The 27,696-nt window shown below is 41.2% G+C and overlaps 1 protein-coding gene across 4 annotated transcripts; it reads right to left on the minus strand.

Moving 5' to 3' along the window:
• Positions 1-409: 409 nt before the first annotated feature.
• ssh2a (slingshot protein phosphatase 2a) lies at positions 410-27,470 on the minus strand. Of its 4 annotated transcripts, none has more exons than XM_026368734.1 (15): positions 27,285-27,470; positions 24,662-24,705; positions 10,851-10,963; positions 10,249-10,313; positions 9,561-9,682; positions 9,240-9,305; positions 9,056-9,121; positions 8,150-8,344; positions 6,161-6,254; positions 5,849-5,977; positions 5,702-5,748; positions 4,700-4,846; positions 4,315-4,515; positions 3,293-4,229; positions 410-2,676 (listed from the first exon to the last, which is right to left on the minus strand). In XM_026368734.1, exons 1-15 carry the CDS (start codon positions 27,345-27,347, stop codon positions 1,012-1,014), a joined length of 3,954 nt encoding a protein of 1,317 aa, XP_026224519.1. In that variant the 5' UTR covers positions 27,348-27,470; the 3' UTR covers positions 410-1,011. The 4 variants fall into 4 exon arrangements, with proteins under 4 accessions (XP_026224519.1, XP_026224511.1, XP_026224504.1 ...); XM_026368726.1 differs by having other exon boundaries at positions 9,240-9,308; XM_026368719.1 differs by lacking the exons at positions 24,662-24,705; positions 27,285-27,470 and adding an exon at positions 17,013-17,528.
• Positions 27,471-27,696: the final 226 nt, after the last annotated feature.

Here is a 27,696-nt window from a genome sequence, read left to right on the forward strand (position 1 = left end):
AGGTAAAATGTCAGCCTGAAATAAGCTGCACTGAGCACCAGAGGAGATCATTTCCCCAAGGAGACAGGACTGACGTGTTCCGAGTGAGTTAAAAATGACACACTGAATAACCTTGGGTTAACTGTGAGCGTAAAAGGTTGGTTTTCATCAATTACAACTGACACAATTTGACCAGTAAATAGTTTTCTTGATTATCCGTGGTCACACTACCTCGTACTTGCATTATTAACACATTTTACCATTGTTCCTTCAATCCTCTTTAAACTGTAGTTCACTGCCTGGCCAGTAGGCAGCAGTAAAGACAATATCAAACTGGAGAGGATTTCAGCATGTACAGCTCAGTCATCTTGTTTAAAAGGCTGTGCACAGGAGGAACTGTGTCTGAATGCATAAAATAAATGTACACAGGTACTGCAGTCAAATCAAACTCACCATATTTATTTACTGCTAAAGCAACGAATAAAAAAAACATATCAGCTTTATCCTGGTTCAATTAAAAATCTGAATAAAGACACGTCTGTCCTCTTTGAAAACAACAAACAAACCACACATACAGAGACAACTCTACTGAGAGCAGTGCAAAATAATCTTCCCCGGGGTAAGAAACAGATTTCAAATAGAAAGAAATTTGTCCATACAGTAAAGTGCATGTTTTTGAGAAAGAAAGCTCCTCTTGTCCTAGTTTTGGAACAACACACTGAAAACTAACGCTTCCTTAAATGTGAAAAGAAGAAGGGGACATCGACATAATGTAGTGCATACAGTGTGCACTGGTTCAGTCTTAATTTGGACATTCATATTTCACTATACAAACCTGAACTCCAGTTGAAACAACACATCCAGTGGTTTACATGCAAACATATGTTCATCATTCTTTGATGATCATCAATTCTTACACACTGTACATACACATGGTCTATAGTTAATCTGCTACACATTCATACGCATCATGCATCCTCTCGCACACATGCACAGCTCCAGTCCTGTCTGTTCCAGTCCATTGCACTGAGGTCACATGGTATTGTACAGCACAGTGAGTCCACGCAGCTTTTTCTCAGTTGACGATTTGCGAGAACGTCTCGACGAGTGTCCCCTCCCCTGCTGACGTGATGAAGTTACCACGCTGGTCCCACTGCCATCTGGCTCCTCCCTCTCACCTGTGTCCTCTTTCGGATGAGGTCGAGGTGTGGAAGAGGAGACACAGAGGGACGGCGGCGTAGATGGATCAATGTGGGACACACTTGTCTTTTCAATGCAAGTATTTTGAGCCAACACTTTCTGCTTTTTCCAGGTGTCGTCCGGGTGAGCTGGGGACAAAGAAAATGAGTCGTGGGAGTGTGATGAAGTTGTCCTAGTGTGGGGCCTCAGGTCCAAGTCACTGAGGTCGTTGGCTGACAGCTCCAGACAGTCCAGTTTAGCTAAGGAGGCTGACCTCTTCATAAAAGATGGGGGAGTGAGGCCCGCCTGGCGAATACGTGCCTCGAGCTCCATGGCTCTGTGCCACCTTGTTGGCTCCAGGAAACTCTTTCCGTCTTGTCTCTCTCTGAGCCGCTGTCCTACTTCCAGGCGTTGAGAGGTCTGTTCAGAACTCACCACTTTACAGGGTCCTGGCTCAGTGTCCATATCGTCTCTCAGCCCCGGAGGCTGCCCCAGTTCCTGTACTTCACTGTCTGTCACCTCCAAGCTGACACCCTCGTGGAGAAAAGCCTGCAGCTCTCGCAGTGTCTGCTGAATTCTCTCCAGTTCCTGACTGCCGCGAACCAGCCTGATCTGAGAATCGCAGTCGGGGCCACAGCCCCGTTTCCTGCCCTGGGAACTGGACTCCAGCCTCTCATCTGTGTCTGACTCCTGAACTGTCACCCCATCCAGAGTCAGGAGGTTTGAACTGGCTGCTTCGGGCAGAGTCTGACACTGCTGGTTTTGGCTGTGGTGCTGGTTCTGTCTTTGGGACTGGACTGAGGTATCTAGACATGATTCCAATAGCTGGCTGGTAGAGGTCAGTGATGATGTCAGCATATGGCTACTGTCGGGGTTTGTGGGTGTGTGTGTAGTGATAGGTATAGCACCAGAGACTTGGCTGATATTTGAGCTCGAGGAGCATGAAGGGTCTGGGAGTTTATCTGTGCCTGAGGAGTTGAGTCTTTGAAGCTCCCATTGTGACCCTGTCTGCTTCTCTTCATCTTTGGATTTAGCAGAATCAGCCGTGATCTCTCCCTGAGTGAGCCTTTGTTCTGTGGAGTGCAGAGAAGGCCGTTCAGTGTTGGGGGAGCACAGGGGCAGTCTAGCAGCAGGGTGTTCAGTGCTGGGGGAATGCAGTGGGGGCCGCTCCATTTCCTGCCTCAGCTTCTGCTCAAGCTGCTTGGTGGCCCGCCGAACAGAGCCCGCTGGCCAATCACACGGCAGCACAGAGGGAGACTGTGTTTGTGAAGGTGGAGTTAAAGAACCGTGTGTGTCTTCAGAAGTCTCTGTCTCCTCCTGATGTTCCAGTTGGATGAGCTGAGGACTGTGGGGGCATGACGACAGCGACAAAGAGGAGGAAGTGGGGGGAATAGGAAGGTAAGAGGCAGGGTGACATATGGCTTCAATCTCAGTAACAATATGGCGGACTGATACGCCGTTGTCATGGTGAAGATGATGAGTTCGGTCTGTGGTGACTTGGTCAACACTGTCGTCAGACTGCAGAGACGGTAGAGAGACAGAGACTGTGTTAGTATCAGTTCTGTGTTGCTGTGAGGTAGTGATAGTTTTTATTATAGGGAACAACTTTCTGCTTTATTACTACCGTTATAATATTTTGAAGATAAATTTTCCACACTGATAGGTTCACTTGATACAGATTTAAATCAAAAGAGATAACCAATACTGTCTTGACCACTCTCATTTTCCAACAGCTGTCACCATCATTAATACAGATTTAGTGTGGCGTTGATTCAGTTTAGTTGCTGTGTTTTAATCTTCACTTATGTATATACTGCTGCCAGTTTCAATTCCAGTTTGATTTGTACTGGTATCACCTCACTACAGATAACCTATCTGCTGCTTACTGTTTCCACAGAAATGCACTGAAATGACACTAACAACAAACTTTAATTTGATACCACTGGTTAATTATTGACCGCCTATAACTCTGATAATACATTAACACTTTAATGATAAGGTGATGAAAGCTGTCGACTATTAGTATGTTGTGTCAGCTTTTACAAAATAGTTTCTGGTTTCCAAAGTCTTAGACAGTGATAAAAAACAAACAAACAAGATATTTTAAAGAAAACCAATAATCGATGAGGTTTACCTGACTCTCGTTCCCCTGATCCTCTTCCCTCTTTGTATCCGTTTCCTCATTTTCCTCATGTAAAAGCACTGACCTCGGCTGCCCCTGCTCTGAAAGTGTCCAAGTTCTACCATCTTGTGCTAAGCCCACAAACTTTTCCCTGGCGCTGAAGAAGTCGATGCTGTCTGCGCTGTGGTTGGACGACCCATCGGCCTCACCTCGGCTGTCGAAGTCACCAGCTATCTGTAGCTCACTGGGGTTGTTGTTGTCATCACTTGGAGCATGGGGAAGAACCAAAGGGACAGGGGTGGTAATAGAAGGGCTGAGTGGGCTGCTTCTGTCATTTGTTAAATCTGATAATGACTGATCTATTAAGTCTGAGCTACTGGATTCCAGAGTGAGAGGAGAAATTTCTTCTGAGCTGCTTTGCTCAGGAAGATTGAGGGACAGCTCCCTTGAGTTATGTTTGGGCAATGAAATGAACAGCTGTGCAGGAGGATCCCGGTGAGCACGCTGCAGCTCGGGAGTAGGAGGTAGGATGTGGAGCGACGGTGGCGGGTGGGGTACAGCAACAGGCACAGTGACAGCCACCCTTGCTGAATTGTCCAGTCTTTCCTCAGGAACTACAGTGGCTGCTTGGGGTCTGGGGAGGGGAGGCAGGAGGGGGTCTTCAAAACCTGAGCTGACCTCCTCCTGAACTGGTGACTCGCACACACCATTGAAGTGCGTGTGTGAGTCAGAAGTGTTTGTGGTGTTTGATTTGGCAGAGTCTTCAGGTTCAGCACCAAGTGCTTGTAGCACAGCCACGCCCAGGAAGTGATGTAAGGAGGGGGCGGTGTTATTGTTGTGAGAGTCAGAGCGGCCGAGGGAGTGGGACGAAGCTTTACACACTGACTCTGGGTGACCTGATAGGTCGCCGTCAGAGTGGGAGCGCCACAGCTTATTATGCCTTTGTTTGCTGTGAAAGAAAAAAAAAAGCTTTAGTGCCAAATACATCCTGAAAAGGATTTACTATATACAGACGTTTCTATGTGGAAGCACACCTAGCCAGCAGAATTCCCTGGTACTCCTCCAGCTGTTTCATAAATGAAGGGTTTGGTTTGGTGACAGCTCTTCTCTCTTTCACGTAGTCAAAGGCAGTGTCCAGGTCCCAGCCATACTCCTTCATAGCATAGGCGATCACTGTGGAGGCAGAGCGACTCACGCCCATCTTACAGTGCACCAGACACTTAGCACCAGCTTTCCTAAGAGAGACAGAGAGACATCATCTCTCTGAACAGAACTTCACACATATTCATTTAATCAATGTATTATTATGAAGGAGAAGTCACCTAAAATGTTACAGGAAAAATATAATTTATATTTTACAATATTCTATAAGTGGAAATCTACCCTAGAACTGTGTGGATGTGTGTGTTTAAAACCTACTTGGCTTTGGTGATGAATTTATAAGTGTCATTCCAGTACTCCAGCAGATTTGTGGCTTCTTCATCGTACACTCTGATATTTTGGTACTCAAACATCCCTGGGAAGAAGTTGTCTATTTCCCTGGTCACATTCAGGATGTAACGCACTCTACGCAAGAGACAGGAGGAGACAAATTGACTTGCTGAAGTTGCCATGCCAATAAAACTGTTGTGGATTCATATTTCAATGCAGGTTATTCAGCTTATGATGCTTAGCTAAGACTAAAACAAGCCTCACATTGTTGCAAACTACTTTGCAGTTCAACAGACGTAATAGGTGGCTTGAAATAGATTAAACCAGTCAGTCTAGTTACTGATGTTGCTTTTAAACCGTATTCTCTAACTGAGGATATTATCAAGTGGTGAAAGGGAACATTGTAAAGCTCCTTGCGAGAATGCTGATGAAAGCTATGAGGTGAAGTTGAAGGGTACTTAGTGAGTAGATCTTGTATTTAATTTAGTGAAATACCTGAGTTAGTTAGTTAGTAAACCAATTATCAAGTACTGCATCTAGATACTGTGGCAAGTATGTTTTAGAATTTCATGGTTTTCTGATTGAATTTATCATAAAATGTGATCTTAAGTCAGGAGTATTAACAAATATAATGTACCCAAATAATAAAACAAATTCTGATCTTTCATGTCATTAAGAACAACCAGAAAAACCTAATATTGATGGTGGAAACAGTATGTCCCTTGTTGACGTATTAATGCAGAAAACGATGAAATTTCAAAAGGTTCACATACTTTTTCTTGCCACTGTACAAATATCTGAGTATTAAAAGATAATTGTTAAAAGAAAGTGAAATCAGTGTAGCTTGTAAGGCAAGTTCAGTAATGTAAGAGTAATGATATGGCTCAGATATTTGCTTGCCTTGTATTTCACTTGTAAGTCGCTTTGGGTAAAAGCATCTGCCGATGACTAAATGTGAATGTAAGAGTCACAAAGTGACTGATCTCTTACCCACTATTCTGTAGCTCCTCCAAGTTAGACGCATTCCACTCAGAGCCCTGAAAACAACACAGCACCAGAAAATAAGGACTGAATCAGAACGAAAGTTATAGGCTAATAAAATAACAGGATTATAAATTTGGATTTCTCTGTTCTTACCAGAAAAACATGTTCAAAGATTTCAGTGGGGCTGTCCATCTGTCCTAGGATGACTATCATCTCATTGTCTATGAACTCCTTAAACTCCCTCAGGTTACACACCATCTGCATCTCCAGCTCTGTTCGTATCTGAGAAAAGATAACATGATTGACAGAGCCTCTAATGTATATTTTAATTCTAAATATGTTGCAAAAAGGGGACTTTGATCATTAAATGGTGAGAATTAACACCCGTATCTTATGCTAATACCTACATTTACAAAACAAAGATGCATGGCAAACCTTGATGTAAAAGCCTGTAAAGCTTCTCACCTCCTTGCAGGTAACATTCTCTAGGTCTTTCTGCATCATGATCTCTCTGAGGCGCATTTTGATCAGCCTCTCTGTGCGCTCCCGCTCTGTGGGCCTGCAGGTATAGACACAAACACTTTTATTAAAAAACACCTTTAACTTGTCTTCTCTTCAAACAATTTTAGACCAAGAACCCCCTTCAAAGTCACTGCAACCCAGTAACAGCCCTTGCCTTCTGTTCATTGATTCATTTTCACGTTAGTCTCAATGAGATTACTTGTGCCACAAGAGAATTGCCACTCTGTCTGATTTTCAGGATCTGGAGAGGGAACAGAAAATCTGAGACCATCAGGTCCATCAGCGATACACAACAAAGTCCCCTTGTAGAGTATGCCTGTTGTTGTGCCTGGCTCTGTTTCTAACCACTCTGCTGAGGGACACATTTAGCCTTTGGACGTCACACTGATGATGCCAACAAGTGGCCTAATTACCTCTCAGGAGAGCAGAGCTCAGTTTGTCTCCAAGCTTCTCCTCCTTATGTTGTCTAATTTTCTCATGTTTTGCTTCTGACCAATTCCTTACTGTAATAGTACACAGCAGTCTGGGTCAGCAGTGACAAAGTGGGGCAATGTGAGGGCGGCAGGTGTACAACTGCAGAATCTATTTGTGTTGGAACAGTGGAAACACAGACCTTGTTTATCTCAATGCTGAATGACCCCGTGAGAATAAGTCCACAGGGTTAAGAGAAAGAAACCTTTCCCCCCTTGCCAACAAATACAGGTTAGTTCCCGACATCCAGTAGCACAACAAGCCTCAACTTGCCTGCAGATAGACTGAAGGTGGGATTCAGATCAGGGAAAAAGAACTAAGGGAAAAATAAAATTCACACATTCCAAATGTATGAAGACACAAAAACATTTGCTAATGAGTAACTGAGAAATAGAAATTCTCTCACTTCCTTGAATCACCAATAGAAGACTAGCTTAAGGAAATTACACAGTAACCCTCTAATTCAAACAATTTCCACAGTACACCACTTCCTGTTATCTCAACCTCTCATTCAGTTGTTACACAGGAACACAAGCTGCCATGTCAACAAACAATAGCTGGCCATGCAGCTCTGGCAGTTAACCTGTGCAGGAAGACAAACAGGGACTTTATGACTGAAGGCGTGTGTATGAATGTGTTCATTAGATCTCATAAAACGCACGTGGTAATCTTGATGATAAGTGCACTTAAGGTCAAAGAGAGAGCGAATTATTTCTGTTACCCAACTGACAACAAATTAGAGTGTCCCCACCAGACACAAACACGCACACACACACCCCACCACCCCTCCATCTTCTACCTCCTCTCCGCCTGACACCTGCTTCTGTCTGTCCATGTGTTACCTATTTGTCTGTCTGGATCCTGTTTTTCCAAACATAAATCAAGACAGCTAATGACTCAGCTATTTTGTACACTTGGGGATCTCTCAAGTGTGTGTTTGTGTGTGTGTGTGTGTGTGTGTGTGTGTGTTTGTGAGAGAATACAGTCTAAATAGGTAGTGCACGTGACTAAGCAGCAGGAAGGGGAATTTCCCTAGTATTAGTAAAGACATAAATCCACCAGCCTGTGTCGTTCCCTGTGTTTCCAAGTTCCCTTGTGGATCTGTTGACAACTCTGTATTGCACATTATGAAGTTGTGTTTTGTGAAGGATGATATCGTTGTGTTGCTTATTGTTAACCTGAAAAGTTCCAAACAGTATGCCTGAGTCCAGGGCTCTCACACAGCAGTCGCCTGCTCTTGACATATAACACTGTCTGCATGTGAGGAGAGGCCATGTTGTTGTGCTGATGTCACAGATGTCATTGTATATCTTAATTTGCAAGACGGATTATTTGTTTGAGAGAAGTCTACTATGCATTTATGAGTATATGTATGCAAGAGTGAATTCTCTCTGGAAATTTTCCATCATATATCAAATGTGAAATGTGGCTTTGCATAGTCTATGTTCATTGTTTACTCACAGGTCTGTGAAAAGGATAGGTGAGTTGGCACGATGCGACTCGATGTCCTGCATGGTGTTCCACTCGTTTATACAGAACTGGTTGGATGAGATTCTGCTCTGGTAGTAGCTGACCCAGGTCAGGAACAGGCTGCCTGGGTAGTAGTTATGGCAACGAGCCACTTCGCACGCTTTGTGGAGAGACTGGAGGGCTGACCTGAGGCAGACAGTGAAAAGGAACAGGATTCACACTTGAGAGGTTGTCGTGAGGGGAAATGACAAGAAATACAGAGACAAAAATGTAAATTAAAGAGAAATTTGAACTCAATTTGACTTTGTGTTGATATGACTGACAGAAAGAGAATGACAATGAATACAAGATGGAAAAATAATGAAGGTAAGTGCATGGAAGGAGTTACATGAGATGGAGAAAGGTGATAGAAAGATGATGAATGAATAATAAGAATGAAGAATGAAGGAGAACATATAGGAGTAATACAACAAGGGAGACTCACTGAATAAATAGTGAGAGAAATGAGTGAGTAATGAAAGAAGAGAACAAAAAATTACTGCAATGACAATACTTAAGAAAAATATGACTGCAGATAAATGTATCACAAAGGCTAAAAAGGAGAGGGAGGTCAGAACACGAGCAAAGTACCAAAGGGACAAAGAAACTGAGGAAATGAAAAACAACTAGTTCAGAAATGAAAAGGCAGCACCGGCATGTGAGACAAGGAGAGATAAAGAAGAGACTGGAAAGCAGAAAGATAACAAGAGAAGGAAAAGTAGAGAGCAGATAAGAAATGCTGACAAAGATAAAAGCCTGGAGGTCAAAGTGGAAATAGTATTTTTTTAAGCCTGCAAGTTTAACACCAATGCATCGTCATTTAGCTGTCATTCGTTTAAAGAAATAAAGGTTGCTCACCACATAGCCTGGACAGAAACTGGCTTGAACACATGAACCCTGTTCACCGTTGACACACTGAAACCCCTGCAGAGACAGATACACATATATCCATATATGTCAAAAAAGGGATATTATAAATCAGATTCCTAGCCACAAATAAGTCAGTGGTTCCAGACAGTAGCAAGAGGAAAAATGATCTTACCCGTCTCCATCCAAGTGGATCATAGTGTCACTCCACAGAGGTAGAACAAGACCCACTGTACAGCAGCTGCTAAAACAGCAACACAGCGAAACAAGGAAGATATTAAAAAGCCAAACAGTAGAGGGTAAAAGATTGAGGCAGCATTCTTACCCTTTAAAATCCAAAACATGACTTTTTTTCCTCATTAAGATGTACAAATATAATTTTAAGGGCGAACAATCTTTTTTAACTATTGTTAAAGGGAGGACACGTCCAATTCTAAATCCACAAGTCAATATTATTGATTGTAAGAGTATAGCTGCAAGACAGAGAGGCACTGACCTATCAGAGGAGACAAAGTCCATGCCGAGCACGATGCTTTCCTCTGTGTCCTGCCGACCGTTGTTGGAGACCACCACCATGTAACGGGTTACCTGAGGGTAGGCACTCTCTAGACGTACAGCCTGCAGAAAAAAAGAGAGAGGAGACATGAAGAAGGCAGGAGAAAGGAAACATTTTCCAAGAGAAGATAGGCAAACTGTGAAACCAGATGTATGTCTTCTGTGGCTCTGCAGGAAATAACCCCTCACATGTCATCAGGGTTATATCTGCTGGAAGACATTTACTGGGCAGCAGTAGTTTAATGAAATGCTATTGTGTTGCACTGTAGGTCGTGTGAGAAGTTGCCAGATAAAAGGAGATAATGTTGTCTATTCTTTTTAAAATCTAAAGTCCTCCAACTTTATAAAGGAACTATAAACTACTGGAATGTCCCTTTATCAAAACTGTTGCAGATACCTTAGAAAAGTGAGTGCAGGACGCTTATTACTCTCTTTTATATAAGAGTATCATTGTTGATGAAGATACAAAAGTTAAGAGTTTCTGACACTAACAATTGTTTTAAATGCAAAAGGGTTGTGTAATTTATGTTTCTTATAAAACAACATGAACATGACATGAGCCCCTGAATATAATCCCTCTGATCAGAATGGCACCTGGCATTTGCTGTGTGTGTGTATGTGTTACTGACCAGTCGGATGGTGTCCTCTGGCCGCAGCACAGTAAACATGGTCTGAAGATGTTTCTGGAGGTCACCTGGACACATAGGATTTCAACGTTTATTTCAAATGACAACCATTATATTAGTATTTAAATGTTGACATGACACCTAAGAGAGTGTATAAATTCCCTTGTGACAAATTTCCAGTGCATTCACTCTTATTTGGGCTTTCATCTGATCTGAACACATCTATCTGATGCTTTTTATAGTCATCATTCGTTTTCACATCACAAAGCTGTCCAAAGGTTCCTGTGTCTGTGATGTTTTTACTTTTATTCCAAAAATATCAAGCTATTTTAAGCTTTGGGAGTTTTTTTTTATATTCAACAAACAAGCTGGCCACCACACTGCATGCATCAAACTGCCCGTTTTGCCTTGTTGTGAAACAATTTCTGCAAAGTTAACACCAGCTGTTACCCATGATGCTGAAGAGGAATGTCCATTTGAAAACAATCTCTGCTATTTAATCTCAAGTTCCTCCGTGGAGTTCATTTCTGGGGCTGAGAGTCAAATGAGGTGGGAGGAAGTGCTGGGAGATGGTGCAGCTGTCATTTGTGTTGAAAGAGATTTACCTGTGTGCTTGTTCCTGCGCTGGCTGATACAAGGTGCAGAGTTGGGTGTGGGGCCATTACCCCTAGGAAGGAAGAGGGCTGCACCTTTCACTGTAAGGAAGCTCTCACTAATACTAGAAGAGAAGAAGGAAAAAAGACATGAAGTGAAGCCTCAAACACAGGCACTTATGTCAAGCTATCTAATCATCCTCGGTCTTTTGTGCAGTGTGGGTATTAAAAATATGTAGTTAAAGTGTAAATTGCCTCTTTGCACACTCTGACCCCAACTTCCCATAATAAGCACAAGATGGGAACAAGAACAGACGGGTGTTGTCAAGGGCTTATGTCAGTGTCACAATGCTGCATTCAGCTGGTCTCTGGTCTGCAGGCTCGCCAAATCAGAGCTGACAGAACCGATGCAAGCAAAACAAGATCAAGAACACAATGTTCTCCACACAGCTGGATTACACACACAGACTTACTCACACTAACAGCTGCCAGTAGGGAGGAATAGGGGGACTGGGAGGAGATCAGGGGTCCGAAAAGAGAAGACAGAGTACCCTGGTGTTAAAGCAGAGATAAGAGCTGGCCAGCACACAGCGCAGTACACCAAAGCAGGTCTTATTAAATGGGGTTCTGTTCATCTCTGGAACACTTAATCTTATTAGGTGTGACTGAGGTCATTGAGGAGGAGGGCACATAATAAACTGAGGTCAGTGTTTCAACTGAACACCAAACAATGAGTGGTGAGCACTTCTGCTCTGCTTGCTTATGTCATGTACTAGGTTTTGATTTAAATTCTCAAAGTGACAAAATACCAACAGTTTGGACGACCATCTGTAGCTGCTTATGACTATGTCAAATGGCAGTTATGGGACCAGTAAACCATAACTTTATTGATGCTGAGCAAGAGCAGCAGAGTAGATGGAGCACTGAAGTAATGATCCCCCAGCATTAATTCAGTAGATGCAGACAACACAAACAGTAGTACTGCAGGAACAAAAATATGTATTTTAACCCATGAGAACCCAGACCCATTTTTATTGAAAGGAAATTATGTGGCAGATAAAATAAATCAAATGGACCAAGTGGAAGACATTTGTTAAGTGGCACAACAAGGCACCCAGTTCCATGATGCATTGCAGATGACATGGTTAAAAAAACATGATACAAAATAAAAATAAAAAAATTGTTGGCGTCACTGTGGGTTCTTATGGGTTAAAAGTAGTATAAGGCAGTGTATGCTGTTCAAACAGGAATCCTAGCATAGCAACAAAAGCACATTTGGTGTACTGGCTCTGCAGGTTTTGCCAAAATAGAGACCAAGAGAAGCTGGTGAAAGGTTATCCTACATAGGAGTATGGAAGTGTTCAGCAACAATACTGACAACCAGTCTGTTGTAGGACTTAAAATGAATTCTAGAGAAACTCACTTTTATTACTTTTATAGCATGTCCATTTAATTTTAATTATCTGCTGACTTGAATGTTCCTGCCTGTTGTTGTTCTTCCTATTTAACACAGAACATTAACCAAGTTCTGTGTTAAATAATGGCCTCCTGTGAATAATTCCAATGTGGTTTTATAAGGTCAAATGTAGTACAGTAAATGTCAGATAAAGTTTAACCTCATTGCAGCATGTGTCCAATAACAAACATTGCAAATACAACGTGTTAGAAGACTGATCCAGTGAGTTGGCCAACCTGTTCTGCTAAACTTGAATAAAGGCAGTTTCGTAGCCTCCAGGGCCAGAAACTAAAATAAGGAACTGACGACTGTACAAACCGAAGATCGCTGGAGTCATTAAAAGGACGTAATGACATCAAAGCTACCTACACTACAGTGCTTCAGGGGTGTATATCATTTGGTGTCATTTGATTGATTTATTTTGATGCTAAAACACTGTCATAATCTATCCCACTCGCAGCAGGAGGTTGCAAGTCTGCACACAGTGAACCAAACTGCGATAGTTCATCAGGTTCTACAGTTCTTCAGTTTCACAGTAAGGGTATAAAAAAGATCTGCTCCCGTCTGTCTGTCCATTTAGCCCTCCTGTCACCCCCTTTCTCTGTAACTTCATCTCTCCATCCTCTCAGCCATCCAACTGTTCTTCCTGAGTTTTGCTGAGGCCATAGATGTACAGAAGCAGAAGACCCAGGCAAAAGAGGCAAGAGGGGGGGGAATAAAAAAAACAAAACCGCAGCCTTGTGCTGATCTTATTTCCCATAACCCACCCACCCTTGCCCCAGCTGTTTCCTCTCACCCTGCCCTGTGTCATTTCCTCTTTTCTGCATTTCTCACAACTTCAGTTCTTGTCCTACTTTTTATTTCTGCTCCTCTCCACAATTCCTGCCATGTCATGTCCCACTGTGCTCATACACACAGACTCATAGACTGTACTTGGCAATGACCATGTATAGCAGTGCTACTGTACAATGTCATCTGTAATATAACACTCGTACTATTACTGAGAATCACACATGGAAGACTTTGCACGTACAAACATGCACTTCTGCGACTGCACACAGACACATTGAGAAAGTGGAATCTAAACCTGTCAGCTAGAGGTCGGGGCTGTGACCGACTCAAATACAGTTTCCAAAAATACATCAGTCCTTTATAAGTTTCAGCTATTGATAGACTGCATTCAGAAGACCACATTTAGCTTACTGTAAATACTGTAGAGGCCACCTCTGTCAGAGCAGCGATCTGACACTGTGAAGGTTTCACAGTGAAGTTAGTGGGAGCTGTAGGAAGTACAGACGTAATGTACATAATGATACATAAATAATGATAGTAAACTGCATGTCTTTGAGTATTTGAAGCAAAATCATTAGAGAACAAAATTCACCTGCAACTATTAAGCAGCAATGAAAATATACATTAATAGCTGCCCTACATGACACACAAACATATTTTCAAACTGACAATGGACCCAATCTGTAAATCTCTGTATCAAGGGGACACTCTCATCAAGGGGACTGACCTGATTTCAACCTATACATTTGTAATGAAGAAAGAAATGCTCAGACCTACGCAAAAGCCAGATCACACAAAACAGTCAAGACCTGCAAAGGTGCTTTTTCAAACATAACAAAAAAGGTTATTAAAAGGAAAAACATTACAAGCATAAAGATAGATAAAGCAAAAGCAAGTGGGTAGACAGAAAAAATGTAATGAGTTCATTTAAATCTAAGTCTGCAAAGTATGTAAATGAGGGGTGGGCTGTGAAAGACAAGAGATACAGAAAGAGGATTCGGTCGAGTGTGTAGCAGAGAGAGGGATGGGCCATCTTTTGGCATTCAGCCACACCAGGGTTTGAGCTTAAGTGAAGCAGCAGGTACTTGTTAGGGCAACAGTCACAGACACAATCATCACTATGTAAGGACCACTCCACATAGTGGGCAGATAATTGGTTAACCCCCCCCTCCTGCCTGTGGCCATATTAGTCACTCTCAGGAGGAGAGTGGGATAAATATAGGGCTGGCTCTATGCTAGTTGGGCCCTGCTAAGGCCTTAAGAGTTCACACCCGAGACAGATACAGCCCATGGGAACGACAGGGAGTTAGCGGGTGCATGTGTGTATTTCTACATGTCCACAGGTGCACGTTAGGCCCTGTGGCTCAGAGGCATGGACATGGAAAATATGTCACAAGCAGAAGACAGTGACACTGTGTATGAGAAGAGGGAAGTCAAGTTTGTGCAGTATCATGGTGGTTGTCCCCACTGATGTCTAGTTGGAGATCTAGCAACATTTTTCTAACTCCATATGTAAAACCAAAGTCAAATAATAAGAAGGAAGCTAATTTCTATAAAACGTAAGTTCATGAAGTTCGTTATAATGCTAATACAGAAGCTGGAGACATGAAAAAAGCAGCAGATGAGGGTCAGGACTGATAAAGGGGAAGAGATACCAGGTCAAACTAAAGATAGACTTTCGTCATCCAGGACAGACATCAGTCAACATACTGCCAGGAAGCATTGTCCTCTGTGTATGTGTATGTGTGTGTGGGTGTGGGTGAAAGAGAGAGTGAGAAAGAGACCATAAGTTGTGCAACTGTTTTGTTAGCGTTTGTTTGGTAATCTAGTGTGTAGGCCATGGGCTCTGCTTCAGCCACCTTACTGAACTAAACATACCTGGCCCAGGCATGCAGTGCTATTCTGAGATGGATTCAGATTACATTTTAACTAACAGTTTAGACAAACTACAGGCAGAGATCCAATACTCAAGAAGTTAAATAGTTAGTACTGACAAGGAAACAGCGTTCCATTCCCACTTTGACAACTTGTGGTTAAAACAAATAATTAACTAGACTGAATAGCACAAGTTTTCATGCGCAGAGCATACAGCTGGTCATTCACTGAAATAAATTATAACTTATGAATCGTATGCATAAACTCACCCACATAAGCACAACAGTGAAAATTAAGCGCTGTTTATCACGTTTCAATCCTTTTTTCTTTTTTAAACAAACACATAAGCAAAGCGGAAGAGAGGGGTTGAACGGTATTTCTAAAATAAGCTGTATAACAATAGTGTTTTAGATGCCATTTAGCTGCAGGTAACTCTTAACTCCACCGACAGCCTCAAGACTTGTAATTACATTGCTGCTGATGTTTTGGTGAACACAGGCATTTACACTATAATCAAAGAGACATATGTACAAAACATTACACTACAACATTAAAAATGCCTACTCTGCATATGCACCGCACACTCTAAATCAAACAATGATAAAAACACTTTTCTTTGATGAGGGCTTCTGTCGATACTGTAATACAAAGGAGTGGTGATAACAATGAGTCAACAAGTATCACGCAATGTGGCTAACAAAACCCAGAGGTCAGAAAATTCCCACAGCTGATGGTGTTTACTAGACACACGTGTCTGCCAGTATTCATTGTGTTGTCATGCTGTAAGATCTTCCCATAAACGCTCCTTGTGCAAACTGAGATTAAAAAAGCTATTTCCTTATAGAGGGAGGTGGACCTAATGAAGAGTTTTCTCAATAGCTTAAACACTCAATAACATGTAAAACTGCTGAAAGACAGTACCATCTTTACTGCCCTTGACTTTCCAAACCATGACAGAATACAAGGCAAGATCAATTGTCTGTACAACAATGTTGAAGATACATAAACAAATATAACCAATTTACCATAACATGGTTAATGTTGATTTTAATCATCTTTTAATCCAGTTGCAGTAACTTTTCGGATTTTATCTAATTGCTAAGCTTATCTAAGCAACACATGAGAGTTTAGAAAAGCAGGAACTCACTAGCCTTTGATCTGACCTGTCTTTATCGTCTTCATGTACAACTCAATTAAATCCTTTCACATCTTACAGACAAAAAGAAGCATTTAGTTGCTGACTGCACACAGTGTAGTGATCTCATGTACATTTAGTTCAGCCTACTGATCCTACTGACCTATGGGACATAAACCAAACAAATAACTGTGGAGACTTCGTTTTTTTGGGCCACAAAGTGCTTTCTAATCAGTTGTGTAAATATTTCCAGTGTAGCCTATTATCAGGTTACAAAGATCTCCACTGTCATAATCACTAGAGATTATATTAAGTGACGTTCAGTTAGTTTAGGAAACAACTAGGTATCAAGGGGTGGAAACAATTTAGTGCGTCTGTTTCTAAGAAACATTATGTTGAGATAAGTCAGACACACCACCACACCACATTACATAGAAAAACATAAAACCAGATAAACATTTTTCACAATTACTGTCATTAAAACAATCACTCATGTGGTCAAATAAGTATTACCACTGTCTTGGACCAAAATGCCCCATATGTTGACAAGCTGATGTATGTTGGTCTCAGTAAAGTGTGTCTAGACATTTCAAACAGTTCGGATGATTCATTCTACCTGTGGAGCCATTATGTCTTATTAAGGTAAAATCTGAAATGTAAGATGAGTAAGACACTGATGTGTCACCAGGAAATTCATTCAGCACTCATGTTGCAAAACTCACAGTGTCGACATATTAATACTACTATATCCAATAGAGTCATTTTTAGTACAGTTAATATTCTGACTAACCACTATATAGATAAACTACTGTCATTTTTCACTCATTTATGAATGTATAAAAACACTCTGAACCTACAGCTATCTCCAGAGTGTGTCTATCTTTCACTGCTTACACTTGTTACACTTTAAACTTACAGCTGGTTGATGTGATTTTTAGACACCACCTCCTCGCCGCTGAAGTAGGGCACCATCTTTGCCCCGCAGCAGGAGCAGAAGCTGACCGCTGATGAGCTGTCGGAGCCGGACACCGCGCCGAGGGTCATGCCGGAGGAGGAGGGAGAGCGTCAGGTGTTTTTGGTCCGAGAGGAAACTTTTACTCTTCAGAAGTCATGTGCTCCGGCATGGCGAAAAACTGCGACCTTCGTTGGATTTAAATAGTGGAAATATTGTAGAAAATGACGAAATATTTCGCGAAAAAAAGAAAAAAGAGAGACGTTTCCAAATGTAATTCTGTTGCAATCGATTAAGAAAGTAACTAAATGAAGCACAATGTGTTCCTGCCCCGCTCAGCAGCGCCTGGCTGCCCGATATGTCCCAATGAAGCGAAAGAGAGTCCCATTTGAAACACGTTTCCGTACCGTTTTCTAAACATTATTCTTCCCCCCTACATCGTGAAGTACCTCTGCACCCTAGATGTGGACACATGACTGTGAAACTGTCGCCGGACAAGTTAAAGGAGGGAGGAGCTGCAGACACGTGTTTCTGGGAAAAGTTGGGAGCCAATGAGCTCAACTAGGAAGTCAGACCGCCCACAGGGCTGCGGAGGCCAAACAGCTTGTATACAAACCACTGGCAACTCTGCACCTACAGGTATTCACTCCACCAGGTGACTGGACTGTTCAGCTCCTCTGTCCTGATAAGACGAAGTGTTTATCAGTACATTCACTCCCTGTTTGGTTCAAATCTGCACGCTCTTGGTACTGCATGGCACATGGTTCACCATTATGATCAATTGTATATTTCTGTAGTTTTGAGTAATTCGTTTTATTATTGTAGAATAAATTTAGGTCCAACAAGTGGCTGAATGCCCTGCTACCACACGGTCAACAGGGCAGGAGCCCATTAAATTAATGTAAAAGACTCAATTAAACACACATGAGCTTTTGGTTTGGCACTGAGGAGACTCACATCTTGCTCCCAACACACAAACCCTGTGGCTGAGTTACATAAGCAGCTAAAACACATGAGAAACAGCCTGAAGTTATTCAGACTTGGCTATCAAAGATAAAGAGAGATATACTGGAGCCTGTCTTGTCAATAAAGTCTGGGTGAGGAATGAGCCTTCAATAAGGTATACTGAGTGTATAAGTATCAGCTGACATATGTCATGTCAGCCTATCGAACACTGTTTTTTTTTTTTTTTTTTACTGATGTGCCGACATGCAGGGCCCTGTGTAAGCAGAAAACAATTCGAAAAACACTGTAAAACTGCAGCCGCCCTCATCATATTCACACCAGCTTGTGCAAAGCGGTCTAAATTCCAAACTAAAACATCTGAGGCAGAGCTTTATAGGAAGTTTATGGAAAGCCTGTTTTGCGTTTGACTGTTTTCCAAAGCAAAGTCGTTCAACAGGGAGTAACAGGGCACTACTAGGACTGATGTTATACAACACATTTGGCTCAGTTCACAAACTTTCCAGCCCGCACTACCTCATTCTAATTAGTACAGTATTTGCATATCTCCTGGAGAAAGTAGAGCTGGGCATACCAGTGATTCCAGATTGAGGTATATGAAATTTGTATTAAATATTGGGCACAATACATTTTACATGGATGCAGTTTAATGTCTGAGTCACAGTCAAACATTTTGGTCAGCTGTAGGATTCCCCAGTCTCTTCAAATTGCATGTTGTTTTGTCTCCTTCCCTAAAATTACCATTACACGTAATGGTATTTATACTGGATGTGGCTAGTCTAACAGGTTATTCGTGTCTCCTCATTTCGTAAAACATATTTCTGCAACAGCTATAATGCAGACTTTGCAAGAATTGCATTCTCTCCAACTGCTTGTGAAGACAGCATAAAATAAATATGTTGTTCATCTCTACAATGCATACAGTAGATTAGCAATTACATACTTCATAGTGAATCTAAACGTCATATATTCTATCTGCTTAAGTGTTGTCAAATTTAGAGATCAGCCTCATAATCTTCTCTTCACAAAGACTTTTTAGGTGCCTGAAAATCTAACACTAATATTGCTTACACGATACTTACATTCAACTCATTTATAATTAATTCAATTATAAATGCTGCAAATATTTGTAAAGTAATTTTAGCTTTACTTTGTTCTGTTTACATTTCTGAACTCAGCAAAAACAAACCATCCATGGCTCACTTTAAGTGGGGCTCCACTATTTTAATACATCTCTATTCTAACATTTTCCTAAATTATTAATGCTGTAACATTTAAAGTTTTTTCCATGGCTCCAAGTGCTAAACTGATCAAATGTGTACAAACTATACAGATATGCCAATACCTTCACTCCTGACATCACACTATACTTTATTTCGTCTACACCTTCTTTTTGACAACTCTTGCATCACAAGGCACATTGTCCAGTGAGCTGTGCCAACAAGTGAAACCACTAAACCCACACTCTCGCAGGCGCTCTAGTGGTCTTGTCATGTGGTTCTGTTTAGTGTCGTCAAACTTATTTGTCTGTGTCCTGGTAACACGAGAGTTTGTTGTGGTGTTTTGCTGAGCCCTAGACATGTTGCACAATCTTCTGCCACTACATGTCTTCCTCTGCCACTTGATGGGAATGGGCATGTGGCTCATGGGCTGTGTATATTTGTGTGTGTGTGTGTGTGTGTGTATATATATATATATATATATATATATATATATATATATATATATATATATATATATATATATATATATATATATATATATTTGTGTGTGTGTGTGTGTGTTTGTGTGTAAGTAAATGGGTGTACACCTTAAGTGTGTATAAAAACAGCTGTTTACCACATTCTGAGCTGGATTTGGGCTTCTGTTACTACACTACTACAATAAAAAAGGGTGCACCAACAGTGTCTATTCACCTATTGAACAACAAATAGCACATCTAACCCGCAGTACGATTTACTGTCATCTTCCATCATAAAACCATACAATCACTTCTGAAGATAAAGAAGTTATAAAAATGCCTGGCTTCAAAAAGCTTCAAATAAACAACATAAAATGTGTTAGAAGATTGAAAACAAATAAAAGAACAACCTGAACTACGCCTTAAGTTCAAATGTTTGCAGATTACCACTCAGCAGCGATAGTCTTGGAGAAACAGGGAGCCTCTTAACCGCAGTAGGCAGTGTACAGTAACCAAACTCAAAATGCAGCTAAGACATACTAGCTGTTTGCTGTAACACTAAATTAAATTTGTTAGCATTAATTCTGCAGGAAAAATATTTAGTGCACGTCCTTTGTGCCACATACCCAGATTTTGTGCATGAAATACAGTATGTAGATATTTGTGCACTATATACCGCCTGTTTGTTTTTAGCAATGTGAAACTGATCTACAGTTTGTGCGCATGTAGTCACTAATCTGGGACAAGCAACACTTTGTGTTTAAACAGCAGGTGTAGGAAGACAGAGGGCAGGTGTGGTATCTACTGTTGAGCGTAAATGACAGAGGAGCAGTCTATAAACTTAAAGAGGCATGTCTTCACATGAACTGTTCATGCAGTTTGACACCAGCTTGGTGTTCCTGCACCTTGCCCTTGCTTTCTTCATTTACTGACTCATGAAATAAAATCTTGGCTTGACAAACCTGCTTTGCCCAATTGCACCTGAATCAGAGCTGATACATGAATCCAGAGTGGATTTTGACTATATTACTGCCATGTGTGTTAAATCAGTTTGTTGTTATTAAGAAAATGCTTGTTGCACAGAGATCAACATTTTTAATGGTTCTTCTTGTCAAATAAATAGAGTGTACAGGTTATAAAAACAGGAACAACTTATTAGTTTTCTCATCATTTGAACAATCATCTAAACTAACAGCCTACACTATAACATAAACCTCATTCAAAACATCCCATGACATGTATTGGATTCTGTAAAACTGTAATGTTATACAGCAGGGAGACAATGGACAAACAAGGTCAAAGCCTCTAAACATCGACTTTCTTCTTGTACACAAAAGAAATACTGTGTCTGACTACAGCAGGTACAATACACTGAGACAGGTTCAATTTAGCAGTAATCTTTTCCTTCATACATACTACCAACAGAGGAGCAAACTAAAAGTAGTGTTGCTAACATTTTACGTGTGTTTTAACAACACTGTTTTTTTAACAGCATAAAAATATATTTCAAAACTTTACCCACACTCATGTACAGTGGTTGACAGGTCCAAGTCTCTATGTAAAAAGTCTTGCAAATAACAGGAATCCAGAAAGCCACAAGCCATTTTCACATATACAACTCCAGAGAATCAGGTCTGACACTTCACACATGTAGCGCACAGCAGGAGGGTGACTGAGTCGAATGCATTATCACATGGGGAACCTGTAGAGCATTTCGGAGGCTAAAGGAAACCATTCACAGTATATCTGCTTTAAGTTTCTATTGTACAGGACAACTTAAAGAATAACTTAGTCATTTTGTAAATTAATTAACTTTTCAACAATGCCAAAACAGACTAAAACCAGCAATGAACTCCCTCTACTCATGTGTAATGTCTGTCTGGCTGCAACCTGGATAAGCTTATTCCATTGTCATCCGAAAACAATTAAAAAGACATTAGCCAGACACAGGTATCCACTGGGTGATATGTTTCTTCATTCCAAAATACATCTTAAATTTTTAGTGGAGTGTTTTGGAATGAAGAAACGTGTCAACCACTGGAGTATCTGACTGATGTGATTTTAACTGTTTTTGAAGAATAACAACGGTCTATGGCACAAACATTTAAACAAATCCAGACAGCAGACTTGCAGACATTAGCCATGAGAGGCAGTTACTTGTCATTCACCACACTGAACATTCTCAGGTGATATTATACAATAATGAAATATTCACTGATTAAGTGTATGAAAAGTGGATTATCTCCCTCATTTTGTCTATGGTTAGGCACGTTGATTTTCAGTTTTATCTTAAAGGTGTTACCAGATATAAAAAACTAATCTGACCATATAAACAGTATGTTTCAATCTTGTGATCCCTGGACGACAGTTGTGTCTTGTCACTTGATAGCCCTGCAGATGGTCACACACAATTCATCACCTGCTTTTACAATCTTTCAAACCATTTAAATGATTTAAAATACAATACAATCTTCAAATCATGGTTTCATAACCCTGGATGGAGAAAACATTTTTTCTAACACTGTCCTTGACAGTGTCCGTCCTGAGGCAGCAATGACAGTATGGCAGCACTGCAGTAACATTACACTTCATCAGTGAAGTACAGGGGCTACAGACAGCTGCTTGGTGTGTGTGTGTGTCTGTTTGTAAGAGATGTTGATAGAGAGAGAGAGAGAGAGACATAAAGAGAGACAGAGTAGTCTACTGAATAACTGAAAGTATAAAGAGACAAAGACTCTGGAGAAGTGCTGGAAATCAAGACAAAGAGAGAGAAATTATTACTGCACTACAACAGTTAAAGCTCCCCTCAGTCTCAGTGGCCCGTATACTGGCCCATGCTGCTACTTGAGTCCATATGCAGGGTGGAGAGCACACAGTTAATTGGACCTCAGCTCTTATGTAATTCATTTTAGGGGTCATTCAGCATGGTCCTTGCCTGCACACTGTACGACTATGCAAGGGTGTGTGTGGGGATTTGTGCTGAGCAAATGACGAGCCAAGAAAACTGAGCCAAATTGTAGAACTGGACTATAATGATGTTAGGAGTAAGGGGAATAAGCTCTGTGTGCGTGTATGCACATGCATGTATGCATATGACTTCACCAGCTGCTGCTTTGTTGTATTACCTAACAGATAACTGGGACCACATGTCCTTCTAGGGACTATCAGGGTATGTTAAAGGCTTGGAGGAATGATGTCACCATGTTTTAATGTTTTATGTTTGACATAGTCTAAAAGGTTTCTAGCATGTTCCACAACTTTAAGCATATGCACTATAGGTGCCCGACATGAGCACATTATGATATGATCTGTGTGGGTTCTCAATATAAGGTCCTGTTTTCAGATCCATTAGTTAATAAGATTGTGAGCAGGATATCTTAAAACACTAGGAAATTGTACTGACATTTGTCAGAAAGTTGGGCCGCTAACCAAAGAAGAAAAGATTTTTGGTTCCCATGTATACTATACTTAAATACTATACTTGAATACAGGTGTAATAAATAGAGAATAGCCTATAAAACATCCATGTTTCTTTCCTGATTAATATACAGTGGTGTAGATTCAGAATTACCTTACATACCACAACCTTCGCTAACATAAATAACTATAAAGCTATATTTTACTGTGTCCATGAGTCAATATTAAATGAAATTTGTTGAATATGCTGCTGAGTACTGTTTACATATTGTATTTGTTAGTCTTTTTGTTAGTTATTTGTGCAGAATGAAAATTTCTTTAGCTCGACAGTTACTGCTCATTATCCTGCTGTGTGAATGAGCTCAGGACTGGAGATTGTTGACACTCATAACAACTGCAGACCAGTGGGAGCCTGAGCAGCTTTTTTCAGATACTTTTGCTTTTGCCAGGCAAGGTCTTGTTGGGCTTGTGTAATGTGATGGGGGTCTGAGACATGCATAAATGAAATGGGATACTGATCCTGGGCTACAGCCAAAGCCCAAAACTAAGGAAAAAGAAAACAACATAGAAGAGAGGTTCAGTCTTTGTCTTAAAAAGAGAAACTCAGCTGAGACAGAACTGGCACAGACCAGTAGGTAGCTCTTTTAAAGTCAGGACTTTGTTCAAATATGTCATTATGTGCATTGGCTTTGATGTACCAATCCCTGTTTAATGACTGTGTGCTAGTGTATTTGTCAACAGACTATAATGTAAGGATAAAATTTAATGATAAGAGATTGTGTGTGAGTCTTCCGCAGAGTAAAGACAGTGTTTCTATATCAATTAATAACCGGTTAAAGTAATTAAATGAGTAAAAGCAAACCGTAAAGCCTGTGTGTTCAGCTTGCTCACAGTAAAGCCTGTTAATTCAATTCGAGTTCAGCACAGGGCTTGCCCTATGATACAGCACAATGACAAAGTCACCTGTATCATTGGAACAAAAGGACAATAACTGTGGTGACGCCCTTGTCTTTTATGAAGATACAGATACACACGTCAAAAGAAATCATTTATACGCCACAACCACAACCATTAGCTAGAATCATGCAAATCTGTGACATCAGACAGGGCCATTGATTTGCAATGTGAGAAACAATTTTCAAAACCACCGTTGGTTTAGCATACTTCTCATATGAAACTGGGTGACAGGATCAAGTCATATTGAGAAAGGAACAACAAATGACAAATTATTTCATTGGTTTTAGACTAACTTCAGATTGACACAATTCCTTTAAGCTTTAGTTTTGGTTTAGCTGTTGTGTGTTTGTATATGTTAAAGTTTTGAAGTTTTGAATGACTTAGCCTGCACTGTATGAAATTCATGTTACTATCACTAGTTTGAAGACAATGAACACTAATTGATGAGCCACTGTAAATCTGATGCACCGCCTCCCCCTAGTGGCCCATGTGTCAACTTACAGGCTGTACAGAGACATCTGAATGGCTGCATATGAGAAAAAAAAAACACTACTACAGAAAACAGTAGATATGATAAAACAGGATTTGGTCTCACCTCCTTGAATGGGAGCGGCGGTCATCCTCACCACTGCCCGACTCCTAGAGAAACACATAGATAATAAGAAAACAATGTGTCAACAAAAGTGTTTATTAATGCTCAATACCTGCATCACTTCAGTCCTGTACCAGCAGCTAGCATTTCAGAAAAAGCACAGTGTAAAACTTTTTTAAAGAGACTTGGTCGGTTATTTACATCACACATTATGTCAGACTTAATTAACCTGGAATTATAATAAAGCTAAATTGGTTGGTGGTTAGGGCAACTTTTATCTGTGACTTGAGTCGCATGGCAGGACCAGTATGATACAGTATTTCAACTGAAACTCAAAGCAGGGACAAGGGATAAGGCCCCCTTCCTCTCTCTGTCTCTCTTTTCCAAAATGCAATCATCCTCCCCCACCACTGCAACCAGCACAGTTTGCCACACACACACGGACAGACACGCTTTAATCCTAGCCTGTTTAATCCCTCACAAAACTCAGGGAACTTTCTCTTTGGCATCAATCTGTCAATCTTGGCTACTACATGGGCCAAAATACGCACACACGCAAAACCACAGACATTTGCAGTGTGGCCGGACACGCAAAAATATGCACAGGCACTAAACAAAAATGAGGATGCTAATGCTTGTGGAGATAAATGATGATAAAAGATGATGATGGATGAGTCAGATTAGATAGCTGGATGCAGCGGGTCAGGAGGTGTAATAGCTTCAGGAGGAAGAATAGAGTTTGTCTATTCCCGTGTGTGCTTCCACAGATGTGATCAGGCCTGAAAAGGCAGCTGGCTGAATGATGCTCTCTGCATCAGCAGCCTAACAGCTTGTCTTTAGCACAAAAAATGGTGACATAAGAGAAATAGGAGTCCATACATTGACTCAAATGCTTCCTGTACACACACACTTGCTTAGCTCAGCAGATTTCAAAGGCAAACGTGATATCAGTATACCATTACCCCTCTGCAAGGCACTCACACACACACACATTCTTTATGTGTGTATACTTAATGTGTCTTTAAAACACCATACCATAATATGACTAACCATTGTTGGGATATGAAGCTGATCTCCATGGTTACCATACCACTGTATGGATGTGTAGGGAGTGGTCTCATAGCCAATAAGAACTGGGGATTTGCTGTGCTGCTAGGCAGATTATTATACACTAGAACAGCAGGGAGGCCATTCCCCACTGTGCTGACCAATAATGTTAGTTGTATTAACGAAGTGAAGCCTGTTATTTCTGAAGTACTGATAAAATACTTAGTTAACAGCATGCTAGGAATGCCTATTTTTTTTAGATATGCTGAAGTGGCAATGAGATTCCAGCTGTGCCTCTCATAATTGTTGATCTCATTCATGGCTCTTCTTTCCATACAGGGCTCTGTTCTGTCCCTTTTACAGGTTTCTCCCCCCCCCCTCCTCTCAGTAACAGACATCTCCACAAGAGCGCTCACATGGCTGCTCCCGCTAGGAAAGAGTCTTATGACAAGCAGCTGGTAACCTCAGTCTGGGATTTCAGCCTGGGGTTTCACTGCCTCAAAGCTACAAACCCTCATTGCTATGTCTCAGTCTAGCTCTCAGGGCCAAATCATGTTTTTAGGTTATGTAAATAATTGATGTTGTAGTCCACCACCAACATAGTTCTATAACCACATCCTGTCATAATCTGGTTTTGATATTTGTCGACCAACTCTCTGCTGATGATTGTCCTATTCCATTCACTATAACATGCATATGATTCTCCATCAGACTGGCGTTGATAACTGCAACACACAAAGGATAGTTTAAGCTGCATGTGACTGAACTATGTTGTGATAACCAAGGATCTAGATCTCCAGCTACAAAATCCCCTGTGTTTTCAAAGGACCGCCTGACACACCTCAAATATATCGCTGACACTTAACCTAGTCTTAGTCATGGGTGAAGGTACTGTTATCACTGAACATGCCTTATCTCTGGCAGCCACAACACCGCCGCCACCCCTGCCTGGATGTGTGTCAAGAGCTTGAATGCAAACGTGGGAAGCCTCAAAGTGTCAGAGGGGATAAGAGGACTGTCCCACTGCGTCCAACAGGGTCTGACAGGTCTGCCACACTAACCTGCTCCCCAAACAGCTCTTCTCCATCCACTGTCACTCTCCTGACCTGAAGTCAATTTGTAGTTGTAGTGTTGGCATGAATGGCAAATAAAACACCGGCGCAAACAGGACATATCATGAGTATAACAACAAAAATGCACAGCATCAGTGATCATTTGGGATGTGATTAAAATGCAGAAGTTCATCAAGAGAGAGAGCGAGAGCTCCGGTGGAGGAAGTGAGATAGCCAACATGAGTCATGCTAACTGCTAACATAATCGAGCTAAAGTTGAGTCAGTTTGCAAAAATGTGGCGGCGCTAACTTAACTGAGCCACTTAACTTTGCGCAAAAGTACATAACTTTAGATAAATACCTGTACGGAACCGTGGTAGTTTGCTTTTACGTTACAATGATATGCTAGCAGTTGAGTTAGCCACCCATGTACCGTTATAGAAACCCTGGACAGTGAAAACTGGGCTAACGACGGTTCAAACCACACAAACCGAGGCAACATGTCAAAACAGTCCACGGCTACTTACTGACACACACGGGCTGGAGGTAGTACTCGGTGTCGGCGACCGCTGGACGGTGACCAGCGCCATCCCGGCTGCTGCTGCTCAGACCTCGGTCACCTCGAAGAGAGAAGTGCCGGAATTAGAGACATTACTTCGGGCTCAAACTACTCGAGCTGAGCTCCCGCGGTTGTTTCTCCGGTCGTTGCTTAGTTTCCCCGTTGATGGTAAATTCAAAAGAATCATTAGACGTATCCGGACTCTACTTTTTCACAGTAAAGGGACATGCCCATTAAGTCGTTCATTAACTAAAACAGTATAAAAAAAACCTATTTATTTGAGAATGTCAAATTTCTACATATGATTTTTGATTATTTGTTTGTATATGTTGACGTTTTATAGCTCACTGTAGTCAATAATCAACTTTGTATTTTGAAGC

This window comes from Anabas testudineus, chromosome 13, assembly GCF_900324465.2.
Source record: "Anabas testudineus chromosome 13, fAnaTes1.2, whole genome shotgun sequence".
NCBI lineage: Eukaryota > Metazoa > Chordata > Actinopteri > Anabantiformes > Anabantidae > Anabas > Anabas testudineus.